A 14,785-nucleotide genomic window follows, 5' to 3' on the forward strand; every position below is an offset into this window, starting at 1 on the left:
TTGGACATGTAACTTGAGTGGAAAACAAGCCTTTGCTGGTTCTAGCCACTGAAGTTCATGGGTTCTGTTATATTTGCATAACCTTTTCTATCCTAACTAACACAAGTGCCTTCAAAATGCAATTGTTCCTATGAGTAAGCATTAGCAAGGCAACATTGTGTTCCTGAGACACACACATTGCATTCTTTGTCTTTTATTTTTATTGCTACACTACATTCAGACTGTTGCTGGGAGCGTAACTTAGTGAACTGGAATTTTCAGATTGTTCCAGGACTTCCTGGGAGATGATCCTGATAAAATAGGCTAAGCTCATTATCTTCTGTAACTCAACTTCATGCCCAGCAACCCCAAAAATTTATGGATCCTGTTCACAGGGGACCATCCAACAATGATTAGATAGTTCACTCTGCAAAGATTCTATTGCCACATAAATACACACACACAACATTATCTATGAAAACTGCGGTATACCAGAGATCTCAGGGCCAAAGTGACTTTTTGAACATGAACTTCTCAGTTTGAATCTTAATCATTCATATTGGCAGGCTATTGCCACATGTCTGTTTCAGTCTGTGCATATAGATGCATTATTTACCTACTAGAGGCCCGGTGCACGAATTTGTGCACAGGTGGGGTCCCTTGGCCTGGCCAGCGATCAGGGCTGATCGGGGCCATTTCATCCAGTCCCAATTGGGGCCAATTAGAGCCAGCTGGGGGGAGGGACCTCAGGAGGTTGGCTGGAGGTTGGCGGACCATGGGAGGTTGGCTGTGGGAGCGCACTGACCACTAGGGGGCAGCTCCTGCATCGAGCTTCACAGCTACCAGCCAGTCGTCCTGTCATAATGGTCACTTAGGCTTTTATATATATAGAAAACAAAGTTTCCCAAGGATGCCCTTGGTTCCATCTACAAACCCATGGGTTCTCTCAGGAACCCATGCAGCTAAATAAAGCACACAGCATGCCATCATGTGTCCACTTAATGTTGTTGTTAAAGTTGTTCTCTGGTGGGCAATATCTGATATGTTTTTACAGTGGTTTTGTCTGGGGAAGAAGCTTATGAGATGATGTGAACCAGGAAGTGAAAGGAACAAAGTGTGTGCCTAGACTGAAAAGAAATGAAGAAACAGAATTAAAAAGTGATTCCAATGGGGGGGAAAATGGAAAGGACAAATTTAAAATTATAATTAAAAATACATATTAATGCATATATATGCAAATATATATATTTTTCTTTATATAGCAAAACAAACCACAACTAATTAACTAGAGCCTTACTTTTGTTATTCACAGGAGACCAAAATCAACTGTGTTCGTCTGGCTACGAAAGGTATGTTGGCATGTTCTTGTCTGTCTTCAGCCATTCTTTAGTCACTTAAGTATTCCTCCCTCTAGCCACACAGGGAAAGTTTAGGCAACAATAACAAGAAAGAGTTGTTATTTTTAGTGGAATCATTTGCATCTAGGCATTAATGTATACCTGACTGTGTATATATTAATAACACAGTGCCTAAAGCATAGCAAGAGCCCAGAACATATTTGTTGAATCAATGGATGGATGAACTGGTACAATAATCAGTGGGTAATATAAATTTACTCAAATATTCTTCTGCTATATATTCTCGAATTTAGATCTTTGTTTATGTTGAAATTTTTAAGCGTGTCTATTAAACCTATCTTATGGGTTTTGCACTTTATTCAACTGGCACATAGCTTTCAAAAATGAGGTGATTACTGTTGATGCCTTTAATAATGAGAAAAGAAACATGGCTTTGTTTTGTAGTTGGCATTTTCAACACTTCCTCCAAAAACTAAGGCAACATTGTTCAGGCTCATCACTTTTTGTTTTCCTAATTGTAATTGAATTGTCTGGCTCTTTCAATTGGTACATGTTTCTGTTTATTACTCTTTTTAAAAAATCAATGAATAGTTTGTTATCATTTAACCGATTACAGGGTTGAATGGTTAGATATCAGGTTTATCTTTTTGTTATAGAATTGCTATTTTTAACAGCTATCCTTCCCATATAAACACACCAAAATTGGGCAGTTCTATTTTGTTCCTTGCTTTTATTGACAGCATATACAGTTATATAGGTTGCTTCCTTGGAAATGACCATTATAAATATAAGTATAAATATAGTCATAGATATAAAGTATAGATAAAAACAATGACCCAACTACATATATATATATATAATGCATCTCTGTGTATATATATTATATATATATATATACATATGAATATATAGACACATGCACACATATAGAGAAAATGCACAGACATATGGGGGAGGGGAGACAGATTGAGACAGAGAGAGACTAAGAGAGAGGGGGGGAGGGAGGGCAGCAGGGAGGAGAGAGAGAGAGAAGAGAATAATATCTATGGTTATTTGGCAAACATGTGCCAAGACCAGCCAAGCACAGCTTTTACAACCTTGAAGAAAATAAGATTAATTTGTAGGCAAAATAGAGAAGATGCGAGAGGAAGGAGAAGGCAGGGCACTAAAGGCCCATTGTAACAAGAACTCCTCCTGATTTCACAGAAGTCATGAGGGGTCGGCATGTCCCTAACTTATTCCGTCTGGGGAACTCAGGCTACTAGACAGAAAGAAATAAAATACCCTTTGTGAGGAGGCCAGGAGAACTGATGGCCTGCAAGCAAAAGTGACACAAGTCACAGCCTTGCAGACTTTTCCCCTGAAGAAAACAGATCACCTGGAAGAGGGACACCATCCATTGGGTAGCTCTAGAGCTCCAGGCGGCAAGCAGGGCAACTGGTGGCGTCCGGCTTACACAGGCATCCAGGAGAGGGAAGCAACTTACGTAGAAACCCTCCCTGTGATGCTGCTCCATGCTTCCCCTCTAGCCTTTGATTTCTAGACAAGGGAGGGTTGATGTGGTCGTTCTGCCCACCATGGGGTATGTGGGCATCTAAGGATACCCTCTGAGACATAGGCCACCTAACAAGTAGTTTGTTGGATCATATCTTAAGAATTGGGAACATGTGACTGGACAAGCAGTAGGTATATATGGGGACTCTGAGAGTGCGTACCACTATGCTTCCTGGGATGTTGAGGACCCACTGTGCGCGCACAGAGGCCCACCCTGGCATGCTGCTGCCGAGCCACCTTGCTGGTCTGCGGGAGAACTGAGTGGTCCTTATAGAACTCCAGCAGAAAGCTCTCACCTCTCCTCAGCACCCTTAGGTTTTCTCCTCCTGTTTGACCTTATAGATCACAGTCAACCTTATTGGAATGTGTGCACCTAGAAGGTCTGGTGGGATAGCAACACATGAATGAATGATATGTACCCAGCTGGCCACACCCAGGAAGAGCTTGGAGGAGTCAGGAGTCAGAGTGGCTCTGAGCAGCCACACTGGGGTTTCCAGTTCACTGAGGGCCGTCACTGTGGCCCTGAGAGCAGGGCTCCAGCAGCACATGGGAATGGGGCAGGGAGCTGGATGATGTAGAATGCCCTCCACCACGGCTCAGGGAGGGATACCGCACAGCACCCATCAGATAAGAGGGCACTTGGTGACTGCAGAGCAAAGACAAGGGAAGGGGACCTGCATTTGGTTAGTGTCTCTCTGTGCCTGGTATTGCTAATGGAGCATCCTGGTTGATTAAAGGCAAACCCCATCTAAATCCATGCACTGCCCATGGGGCCTCTGTATCAGGATCGAAGGCTAGGAATCAATATTTAACCTATCTCTTTCCTGAATCAAATTTCCCTCTTTGTGGGTTTGCTGAAAACACTATTCTTTTTAATAGAGGAAAATACGATACCGGGAATCCCTCAGGCGCTGGGAGTATGGGAAGTCCCAGTGGCAGATTCCACGGGCCATCTGTTTCCTCCAGGCTCCTCCACCTCTGGCATTACGGCACCTTCCTCAAGTGTCTGCCAGCGCCATCCAGCCCCTGGCGCGTGAGCTTCTGTGCAGGCTCGAGGCCAGGGCTCTGGTGAGAAAGCAGCTGCCTGTGGCCTGTCCCTGCCCGTGGTGACACCAGGCAGTGTGTGTGGTTAGCTGTGTGAGTCTCGCAGAACTGGAGGGGTGCCACTCTGAACGGAACAGCTCCGAACACACACGCAGGGTCATGCTGACCTGACCCCAGGCTCCGCGCATCTTCTGTGAGATGCCACACCTTGTCTGTGTGTCCCGTCACTGTGTGTCACTCCAATGGAGTGCTGCCCGGTTTGGAGGGTTCCCAAGAAAAGGACATGCATTGGTTTTCTGTGGCTGTTGTACCAAAAGGGCACAGATCGAGTGGCTTAAACCACAAAACTTACTGTCTCACAGTTCTGGAGGCTACAAGTCCGCCATCAAGGGTCGGCAGGGTTGGCTCCTCCTTAGGGCTGTGAGGGCAGGATCAGCTCCAGGCCTCTCCCCGGCTTCTGTCATTTGCTGGCAATCTTTGGGGTTCCTTGGCTTGTAGAAGGACGACTCCAATCTCTGCCTTCACCGTCACATGGCGTTCTCCCTGTGTGCATCTCTGTGTTCAAATTTCTCTGTACAAGAACACTGTTCATATTGAAATTAGGGGCCCACCCGACTCCAGTATGACCTCATCCTGTCTAATTACATCTACAAGGACCCTATTACCAAATAAGGTCACATTCTGAGGTACTGGGGGTTAGGACTTTAACATTTGAATTTAGGGGAGAGTCACTGTTCAACTCCAAATAGGAAGCATGGAGTTAGGGGCGTGTCCATGTGGTTCCCACCAGAGCCTCTGACTATTCGCCATCCACAGTGTGATCCCATAGCTTTCAAGGGTGTGCAAGGAGCAGGAACCAGCCCTGCCAGAGGGGAGGGTCTGGGGGGTTAGAGGTCCAGCTTTGGCTGCTGCTCCCTTCAAAGGTGAGTGAGATGAGGCTGCCTCAGGCAGAGGACCCCGGTCTGTGGCAGCAGGACCCTCCTCAGAACCGACATGAGGATGGAGCATCAGGTGCTGATCCAATCACGGCCTGGGGCCTGAACAGGCTGGGCTTCCTGGGGAAGGAACCAGCACTTCCCTTTGGGAGGAGCTCTGATAAGGAGCTGCTCCATGTTAACCACTCATTTGCCAATCAGGTGTTGCCACGGCAGGAAGTTCCTGGCGCATGTAGGCACTCGAAAAATGCCTGCTGAAATGAGTAAAGGCATTGGAGTCAGCATCTCACCACAGCAAGGCTCAGAGGCCTGGAGGTCTCCCTGGATCTCCCTGAAACTCAGCCGCATCCCATGTGAAGCGATCCCCATCTACCTGTTCACAGCACCTTTTGAACATACCTACTGCCAGTGGTTTGCTGATAGACCTGCTCTGTGTCAAAGAAAAGCCCTCATTTGTTGTCTTTGTGGATATTCAGGTGTAAATATTTCTTCCAGGTCCAGTTTCACATTGCCAATGGTTTAACAGCTGGCTGGCAAAAAAAAAAAAAAGAAAGAAAGAAAGAAAGAAATCTTGACTGTTGAACAACCAGCTCTAGACAACTGGTACAAGCCAGCTCCAGCATGCCAACACCTCCCACCGTTTCTTTGATATGATGATATGATAAACTTGAAAGTGTTTTATTTACTGCAAAGTATTTTGGAATTTTTTTTTTTTTTATTATTATCCATGACTGTTATTTCCTCCATGGAGTCAGCTCACTCGATGAGCATGCATGAGCCAGGCATCTTGAAAGGAACTTGAGATTTTGTGGTGAGCCAGCAGACATGGTTCCTGTCCCCAGCAGGCTCAGTAGTGTGGACACAGACATTATATGAATGCTTTTACAGATAATTGTGACCAGTGCTTCCAAAGAATCGGGACTGAAGTTGCCCCATGTAGTCATGGCATGCGTGCCCTGGACCATCATCTCGGGCTCTGCTCCTCGGGACTGGTGCCGTGTAGGAGGCTTTGCCTCCATGTCCCAGCACTACGCCTTCTCCACTAGCACTGGGATTGTGTGGTACCCAGAGCAAGGGTGGCATCTGGGAGGCCAGCTGACTCAAACCTCAAACTGTGAGGGGATCCACCCTCCTGGCCCACCTCTTCCCCGCCCCCACAGGAAGAGCCAAGTGCCCTGTGTTTAGAGAGGATCCAGCTGGTGGATCCACATGTCACCGGGGGCAACATTTACTTATAGAGGCAGATCAGAACCTTAAGTTGAAGACGCAGCTAAGGGACTGTGGGGTGGGTGTGTTTGGTGTTTTTCAGTAGAAGGGTTAACTCCAGGGTCATCTCAGAAGCCTTGGGGCAGTCTTTTCCATTGATGAGAGCTGGGGTCTGCTGTCATTAACTTTGACTTTGAGGAACCTAGTGGGGAAGTGGAGTTTATCAAAGAGCAGATGAAGAAGAAAGGGAGCATTCTTAAAACAGCTGCCCTGCAGCAGAGCCTGAGGCAGGGATTTGGTGCATGGGAGGTTCTGAGGGAGGGTTCCTAGAAGAAATCTGTAAGAGAAAGAGGGAAGTGAGACAGGGAGTGAGAAAATGCTGAGCAAGATCTATTCAGGTGGAATGTAAATTTCTCCAGAGTTGTTCTGCCTTGAGACAAGAAGATCAGGGTTGCTACCCCCTCCCCCATAGCACACAGCCCTTGGCACCTCCTCTTCTCCTCCCCACTCCCTCTCCAGGATCTCTCAGGTGGCTCCAAGGGAAATGGCACCCTTGAGCCTTGCACAGGTCTCCAGAGAAGGTCTCAGGTGTAAGCCTTTAGCCTCAACACTCACAGCATCTGGCAGATGGCACACCAACCTGAAGAGAAGATGTGGGTACCACAGGGCTCTTATTATATAAAGGCTGTATTTCATCATTGGGTTGAGGCATAGCAACAAGCCAATGGATTGCCTCAATTCAAGAGCTAAAAGAAAAAGTTAAAAGCCCTTTGCTTGGCCCACTCTAGCTCTGGGAATCTGCCCAGAGTTCTAGAGAGAGAACTGCAGACAGTAGGTAGCAAACATTAAGTTTTGGTTTGGAAACAAAAAAACTATTATTCAGACTTTGAAGTGGGGGAGAGCACTAAAGAGTCAGAGAGAGAGAAAAAAAAACCACCACACCAATCGATTTAAAAAGTAAGATTTGTTCTGCAGTTAAAACAGGAACTGTGATAAAGGGCAAGTAAGAGGGTGGGAGATACACTTGGACCCATTCAGTAATGTTTACATTTGGAAGATGAGGCGTGGGCTCAGTTTAGGAACCAGGTTGAAGATGTAAGCTAAACATGCCCCAAGTGACCCTTAGAAAATGGATCACGTGAAAGTTGGGGATGGGATACTTAGACTTCCAAGGTGCTGAAGCTCCAGTGGGAGATAAAACAACCCTTCCCATGGCAGATGATCCTCCCATCGGGTGGAAGATGGTCCAGGCTGCAGCTGCTGCAGGTGGTACCCAGGTCGCTCAATCCATGTCTTCTGGCTCAGCCATGGCAGGCTAAGGGAGAATGGTTTCTGCTCTGGAGGCTCAGTTCATGAACCATACCAGTCAGCTTCTCTTCTGGAAACTGACACTCAGTTCCATCCAAGCCCTTTACCAAATGATTCTCTGTTGGTCTAATTCTTCCCTTGCCTCCCTGCAGACACCCTTCCATGCACTTTGCCACTTTCTATCACCCACAGGCCCTGCATCCACAAGACCTGTGTGCGTGACCTGCCCACTTCCTGCCCTCCAGCCTTATCCAGGCTTTCTGTTCTTATTCACTACAGACACTCCAGCACATTGGTCTTCCTTCAGTTCTTCAAAACACATCAAGCTCCTTCCTACCTCAGGACCTTTGCCCATCCTGCCCCCTCTGCCTGAAATTATCTGGCCACCATATGCATCTGCTTAACAGGCATAACATCTTTCTGACTGTAGCTGAAACCTCATTTCCTTATAAAGACCATCCTGACCTCCAATCTAATATATATCCCCAGCATTCTCCACTCTCATTGTACCCAGTACTTTTTTCAAACCATTCATCATGTTTACTTGCATGTTGACTGTCTGTCTCTCAGCTAGATTCTAAGTGAAGTGAAAGGATTATGCCTATTTTGAGCACTGTTGTGTCCCCAGATCCTAGCATACATTGGTGCTCAATAAAACATGTTGAATGAACAAATGGATAAATGAATTGATGTATCACTTGATCAATCAATCAATCAATCAATCAATAGATAGGATGCTAACATGTCAGTCTTCCATGGTTTCATTTTTTCAAACATAAGCTACTTGTCAGAACTATCTCTTGGAAAGTAGAAGTAAAATGATAGAGGTAGGGATTAACTATGTGATCTACAATCCCCACTAATAAAAAGACCATCCAAGGCTTTGCTTGGTACCTCCTGTGACAGGGACCTCAATACTCCCCCAGGGAGTTCCTTCCACCATTGGACACTTCAGTTAGAGGGAGCCTCAATGTTATGAGCTCAAACTGGTTCCCTAGTATTTATCTGCTGCTCAATCTTTGAGGCCACGTAGGTCCTATCTGCCTTTTCTCTTTCCAGAAAATAAAATTCACTTCCCTTGACTTGCTCCCCCTACCCCGGTAGAGTTGAGCAGGTACTTGCTTGTCTGCTGTCTTCTCTCTAGAGCAGTGGTTCTCAACCTTCCTAATGCCACGACCCTTTAATACAGTTCCTCATGTTGTGGTGACCCCCAACCATAAAATTATTTTTGTTGCTACTTCATAACTGTCATTTTGCTACTGTTATGAATCGTAATGTAAATATCTGATATGCAGGATGTATTTTCATTGTTACAAATTGAACATAATTAAAGCATAGTGATTAATCACAAAAACAATATGTAATTATATATGTGTTTTCCGATGGTCTTAGGCGACCCACAGGTTGAGAACCACTGCTCTAGAACCTCTCTGGCCCCCAGCAAGCATCTTCACTCCCATCTCTGGCACAGCCATCAAGGAAGCACAGCTGGCTCTGCCGACTCCTGCTGGGTGCACCCAAGTGGCAGTTAGAAAAATCAGCTTTGATTTGATTTGCAAACTGAGACGAGTCATTGAGATAAAATAAATCTGGAAACTCATAAAGCCCTTTGCAGAGCTCCTTTGCAGAAGACAGCCACAGTTTTAATCTAGTAAACACTTTCTAACGATGATTAAAACCAACCCTCAGAGTAGGTGCTGAAAGCTAACCTCAGTAATGAAGCATGAGATAAGGGGCCAGTGTCAGCAATAGCTCCATGGTGCCCGGTGGTCATGGTGGACTAACCCCATTGTCCCAGTGGGAACAGACAAGAGATTTGGGCGATGGCCTTTTGTAAGTGTGGCTCAGCCATTATAAAAAGAAGAGCATTTCATCCAGTATTTTCTCTTCATTCTCCATAGTGGATGGTCACCCCTACAGACAGTATCGCCAGTGAGATGCCCTCATTTTTCAGATACTAAGACTGGAGCTGAGAGGGGGAATGATGTGGCCATGGCTTCCTTGTCCACAGGAATAGCATGCACAGGTGATATGAGAAGCCAAGCCAGAAGTAGGAATTGTCTGCTGCAAGATGGAAATGCCTGCCCTTCCCTTCCCCATTGGTCCAATGCTATATGGAAGGTCCTATATTTTACGTATAAAGTTTCCCTGAGCAGTTGCATGGAATAATGGGGAATCAGAGACACCTGGATTGAAATCCTGCATCCAAACCTTTAACTGTTTGACCTTGGACAAGTCCCAACCTATGAGTCCATCACTTCACTTTTAAGCCTGAGATTGTTAGTTCTTTCTCCTGATTATTTGAGATAATGCCTGGGAAAGGTCAAGAACATAATAGATGATAAACAACTTGAGCTTCCTTCTCTCTTTTAGACCTTCTCTGATATGAGACCTGGAGACTGAGGTCTACTCAGCACATCTTTCTCTCTGCTGTTCTCTAAGGAAGTAAAGGAAAGACTGGACTCTAATTACATCTCATACAATTGTACAAATCAGGCTTTTGTCAAATAGACTCCAACTAGATTCAAAGTGCAAAAATAAAGGGGATAGGAATGATGCTGGTCTCGGCTTTTAGCATTTAACCTTTTCATTAATAGGTCATTGTATTTTGATGAGATCCTACATAACAATAATATATAATTATTAACAAAGTATAGGACCTTGCTCATCCACTTGCTAACCTTTGACTGTGACACTTTTCCTTTTCTCATCATCTTCCCAGAAATTTCAGAAGGGTCTCAGGACCAAAGGATGCCCAAATGTTGCCATGGTAACCGGAGTAGGGGCCATAATGAGGGACCACTTGTGAGAGGCCAGACTGTAGTGACTAGTCTATTGGAAAACTTTTGGTTGTTGTTCAGTCCTTAGAAATCCCAGATTTTCAGAGGGGAAAGCCCAGGGTGTGTGTTTGAGGTTTGGATAGAATGGTGCTATTCTTCCCTGGCCAAGCCCACTGAGATGAGTTTTCCATGCTGGGGCTCTCAGAATTACTTGAGTGTAACAAGGTTTCTTGACCCGTGTCCCCTTTGCTTTCACCCAGTGTCTTTTAGGTCCTAACATGCTAATAGAATAATATGGATTTTTCTGAAGGTCTTGTGACAAAAATTGAGGAAGAGAATTAATTATAAGTGCACCATAAAATAACTAAAGATTACCTTTAAATATCCCAACCCTTTCTTTAACATTTGTCTTGCTATAATAGCTGGCACATCTTACTAGTTTTCTGTTGCTTACCTACCCCCTACTCCAGCCGTGGGCAAACTACGGCCCGCGGGCTGAATCCAGCCCATTTGAAATGAATAAAACTAAAAAAAAAAAAAGACCGTACCCTTTTATGTAATGATGTTTACTTTGAATTTATATTAGTTCACACAAACACTCCATCCATGCTTTTGTTCCGGCCCTCTGGTCCAGTTTAAGAACCCATTGTGGCCCTCGAGTCAAAAAGTTTGCCCACCCCTGTGTAGATTCTCTCAAACTGCCACCCTCCCCAACATACAAACACACACACATGCCTACCTTCTCCACACCCCACTAAGAAAGACAAAGCTGGTGTCATGGAATTCAGGAAAACAAAAGCCAAGATCAACTTGTCCTTCAAGCATGTCCCTGGGAAGTCTCAGTTCATTCCTGTAAACTAGAAATGAGAATTATCTACTCAAGACCTTGACTTTAGCTCAAATCTATTGTTCAAAAGTGGTTGCATCTTACAAAAGAAATAAGAGGTCTTTTAAAATAAGGGGTCAAAGAAAGAGAAAAATTTGGGTAGGCTGGAGACAAATATCTATATATATATAAAAGGCTTATATGCAAGTTGTCTCCTCAGGAGTTTGACGGAGAGATTGGGAGTTTGATTGCTCACTATGATATGCATTGATCACCAGGGGGCAGCACGGAATGAAGGAAGGACCCGGCTGGCAGCCGTCAGCCAGGGAAGAAAGGCCCTGGCCGGCAACCAGAAGGCCCCAATTGACCCTGATTGCTGGCCAGCCCTAGGGACTCTATCCTTGCATGAATTTTGTGCACCAGGCCTCTAGTTATAAATAAAGATAATAAAGCTCCATTTGAGCTTTCATTGATGGATTTTCAATGTTGTGTTGAAGTTGAAGATAAAGGGGATATGCAAAATAACCACCCATTGTGTACCAGTCATGTGTATATTGACATGAGTTACAATGCAATGATAGAACTAAAATCTGGCCCATATTATGCACTAAATAAATAGTCATTATTAATTTCCTTACTAAAAAATTGAAGCCATTCTGGCTCAAATTGGTTAAATAAAGAGCTCAAGGTGCTCTAAGCTGAGATCTAACTCCAAAGCTCATGGCATTTCTATGGCACCATTTTGAATCTTATCAATACCATGGTCTGGGTTATAGTCCATGGACCACTGTCAGGGTTCCCTGTCTCCTATTTGTTAACTTCTTCTCAGGATTTTATTTCCAGGAATAGTTGATAATAGAATCTTTAGGGTGTAATGGGTCTTTGGTCTCTCTTCAGTGGTGTCCAAGCCAAGTCCTGGGATCTGGAGCAGAAACCTCAAGGAGCCATCAGCTGTCTTCACTTCCACAACATATTGAAGCTAATAAACCAAGAAATTAGTTTGTCTTCGAGGTTATCTGCTTCAATACCATCTTTAGCTCATCAGCATCTTTTTGCATTTAACATTAATTGCTTTAGAAGGGGGGGAAAAACAAAACAGAAAGAAAGTCTGAGGTGCTCGGCATTCTGACCTTTTTTTTCTGCATGGTCTCAATATGTTCATCAATGTCTGACATATATACTAGTACATATGAGCATTCTCAGGTATGTGGTTGAGGCACAGTTTGAAAGAACAGTGATAATTACCTTATTGAACAAGGTTGGAGAGGAAGGAGATCTTCTGAGCTGAGGAAGGAGCGTGTGCAATTCATTAGGAGACAAGAGAGCATGCATAGGACAAGGCAAAGCAACAATGGCTGGAATGCTATGTGACCAGTGGAGGCCACATGTGATGAGAGGTGAGGCTGAAGTGGCCAGCAAGCCCAGGACACCAAGGACCCTGGGTGGCCCCAGAGCGTACATATGCAATTGTCCCGAGACAGGGGAGGTCCTTGGAGGTGCTGAAGCAGACTGCCTTTGTCCAGAAGGCCACCTATTTACAGGTTAGAAAATGGACCAGAGAAGGGGTTCTTGGGCAAGGACAGGTGGGAGCAGGGGAGAACAAGAGGATGCTGCTGAAACGCCAGGTGGAAACATGACTCATCTCTTCTCCCAGGCCTTCCATTTCTTTTTCTGACATGCAAGGCCAACAGTGTTTGTCTTGCCTATCTCAAAAGATGGGAAGGAAAATTAACAAAAATAGCCACTTAGAAGAGGGGTTGCAAACATTTCTGTGAAGGGCCAGATAGTAAATATTTTTTAGCTTTGCAGGCCATATGGTCTCTGTCAGAATGATCCGACTTTGTCATTATAGCACAAAAGCATAGATAATACATATAAAATAAACCTGGCTGTGTTCCAATAACATTTATTTATGGACACTGAATTTTGAACTTTATATAATCTTTTATATGTCAAAAACTATTTCTCTTCTTTTTACCTTTTTCTCAACCATTTGAAAATGTAAAAACCATTGTGGGCTCATGGCCACACAGAAAACAGCCAGTGGGTGGTTGGATTTGGCTCATGAGCCATTGTTTGCTGACCTCTCCCTGGGAGTGTGCTTTGAAAACGGTACATTGCCCACCTCTAAGGGAGGAGTATTATGCTTGCTGTTGACCAAATTTATTGTTGTTTACATTTTACAGCAACTAACGGCTGTTAGTCAAGCTTGCCCTTCCTGTGAATTTTTGCAATTATGTATTTCCTGTTTACCAGTTGGTCTGAAATGCCCTACCTGTTTCTCTGTTTTGCGTAAGAACTTTACGCAGTTTTGTGGATGAATCACCAGAGAAACCAGCAGCCTTTGGCCAGCATAGGACACCTTCATGCCTTCCGGTTCACCTTCTTTAGAGAGGCAAGTGGTGGGTTTGAAAGGACAGGAACATTAGTCAGGCAAACCAGGGTTTGGTCCCGCCTCTGCCAGTTATTATGTCTGTGACCTTGGGCAAGTTACATCAGTTCTCTAACTCATCATTTCTTTATTTGTTCATTCATTTCCTAGTAATGAGTACCTACTATGTGCCAGGTGCAGTGCAAGGCCACAGAAGTATACCAGTTAATGAGACATTACTGTGGCCGCCTTCAAGGAGATTATAGAAATGAGGGGAGGGCAGCCATTTATAATACGGTGGGACAGGTGTCTGTCCCAGGTGAAGCACTAAAGACTCCCTAGAGAGAAAGACATGACACCTGAAGAAAGAGCAGTTGGTGGCCAGGTGCAGAGGCAGGAAGGGGGTGTGTGTGTCTCACACAAAGTGACAAGCTTAGGTAAGGCCCACTGACAAGAAGAGAGGGGCCTGTTGATGATGGAAAGGAGATTGTGCTTGGGCAGAACAAAGTGTGGTCCTGGGGATGGAGAGAAGAGGAGGGGCAGGCAGAGGACTGTCACTGAGGGCCCATGAGCTGAAGTTTACTTTGGGAATGACAGGGCCATTGATGCATTTCGACTAAAGGGTGGACGAGGATTGAAGGGGAGCAAGCCTGGAGGCAGGAAGTCCAGCTCGGGGGCTGCTTAAATGATCCAAGTGAAACATGAGGGTGGCTCGAACTAAGTGGAAATGGAATTGGAGAGAAGGAGGAAGCTTAAAGTTTTCTGGGGTAGAATTGATAAGGCATGCTGAGTGACTTGAAGTGGGAGGTCAGGAAAAAAGAGGGCTAAAGCACGACTCCAGGCTTCCAGACTGAGCAGCTAGCCACATGGATGGTAGCACCATTTACTAAGGGAGGGAAAATTGGGAGAGGAGATGTTCAGGTGGAAAGGTGATGGGTTCATTTATAATAACACTGACCTTCCTGGTTGTTCTGAGTTTTAGAAACATTGTATGTGAGGTACCTGGCAGAGTACCTGGCATGTCGTGGGTGCTTGATAAATGGTGACTCTTATTCTTGTTCCATTTTTTAAAAATCTATTTCAGGCCCTGTTTGGTTAGATCATGATGTTCTTTTGCTGTTTAGTGTGAGCTCTTCAGAGCCACAATAACTGCCGTTTTGTTCACTGTACCGCACGTTTTCATGTGTGTTTCTCTCTCTCCTTCTCTTCTGCATGCTGCCTGGGGACTGGCTTCCTTGTGGTCAGCACCAATGGGCAGCGCCCAGGTGACCCCGGGGACTCCACTCTGCCTCCTCACCACAGGTGATCACCAGAGCCCTGGGCGGGTGGGAGGGGAGTGAGAGTGACCCACGCTCAGCAGGTCCTCCAGGCCAGGTGCACCATAGAGGAATTGGCAGTCCCTCCACCCCACCCACCCACCCATC

The 14,785-nt window shown here is 45.1% G+C and overlaps 1 protein-coding gene across 14 annotated transcripts in view; it reads left to right on the forward strand.

The window, feature by feature from the left end:
• PTPRT (protein tyrosine phosphatase receptor type T) overlaps positions 1-14,785 on the forward strand; it is a 935,828-nt gene that overhangs the window by 751,385 nt on the left and 169,658 nt on the right. For 8 of the 14 annotated variants that reach the window (XM_070420943.1, XM_070420935.1, XM_070420937.1 and 5 more), the window contains 2 exons: positions 1,292-1,328; positions 14,607-14,663. In XM_070420943.1, the coding sequence (XP_070277044.1) occupies positions 1,292-1,328; positions 14,607-14,663 (94 nt within the window). The remainder of the gene's footprint in view (positions 1-1,291; positions 1,329-14,606; positions 14,664-14,785) is intronic. The other 6 variants (XM_070420934.1, XM_070420941.1, XM_070420939.1 and 3 more) reach the window with 1 other exon arrangement.

This window comes from Myotis yumanensis, unplaced genomic scaffold (genome assembly GCF_028538775.1).
Source record: "Myotis yumanensis isolate MYYU_CA2020_CCGP unplaced genomic scaffold, mMyoYum1.0.hap1 SCAF_7, whole genome shotgun sequence".
In the NCBI taxonomy this organism is placed as follows: domain Eukaryota; kingdom Metazoa; phylum Chordata; class Mammalia; order Chiroptera; family Vespertilionidae; genus Myotis; species Myotis yumanensis.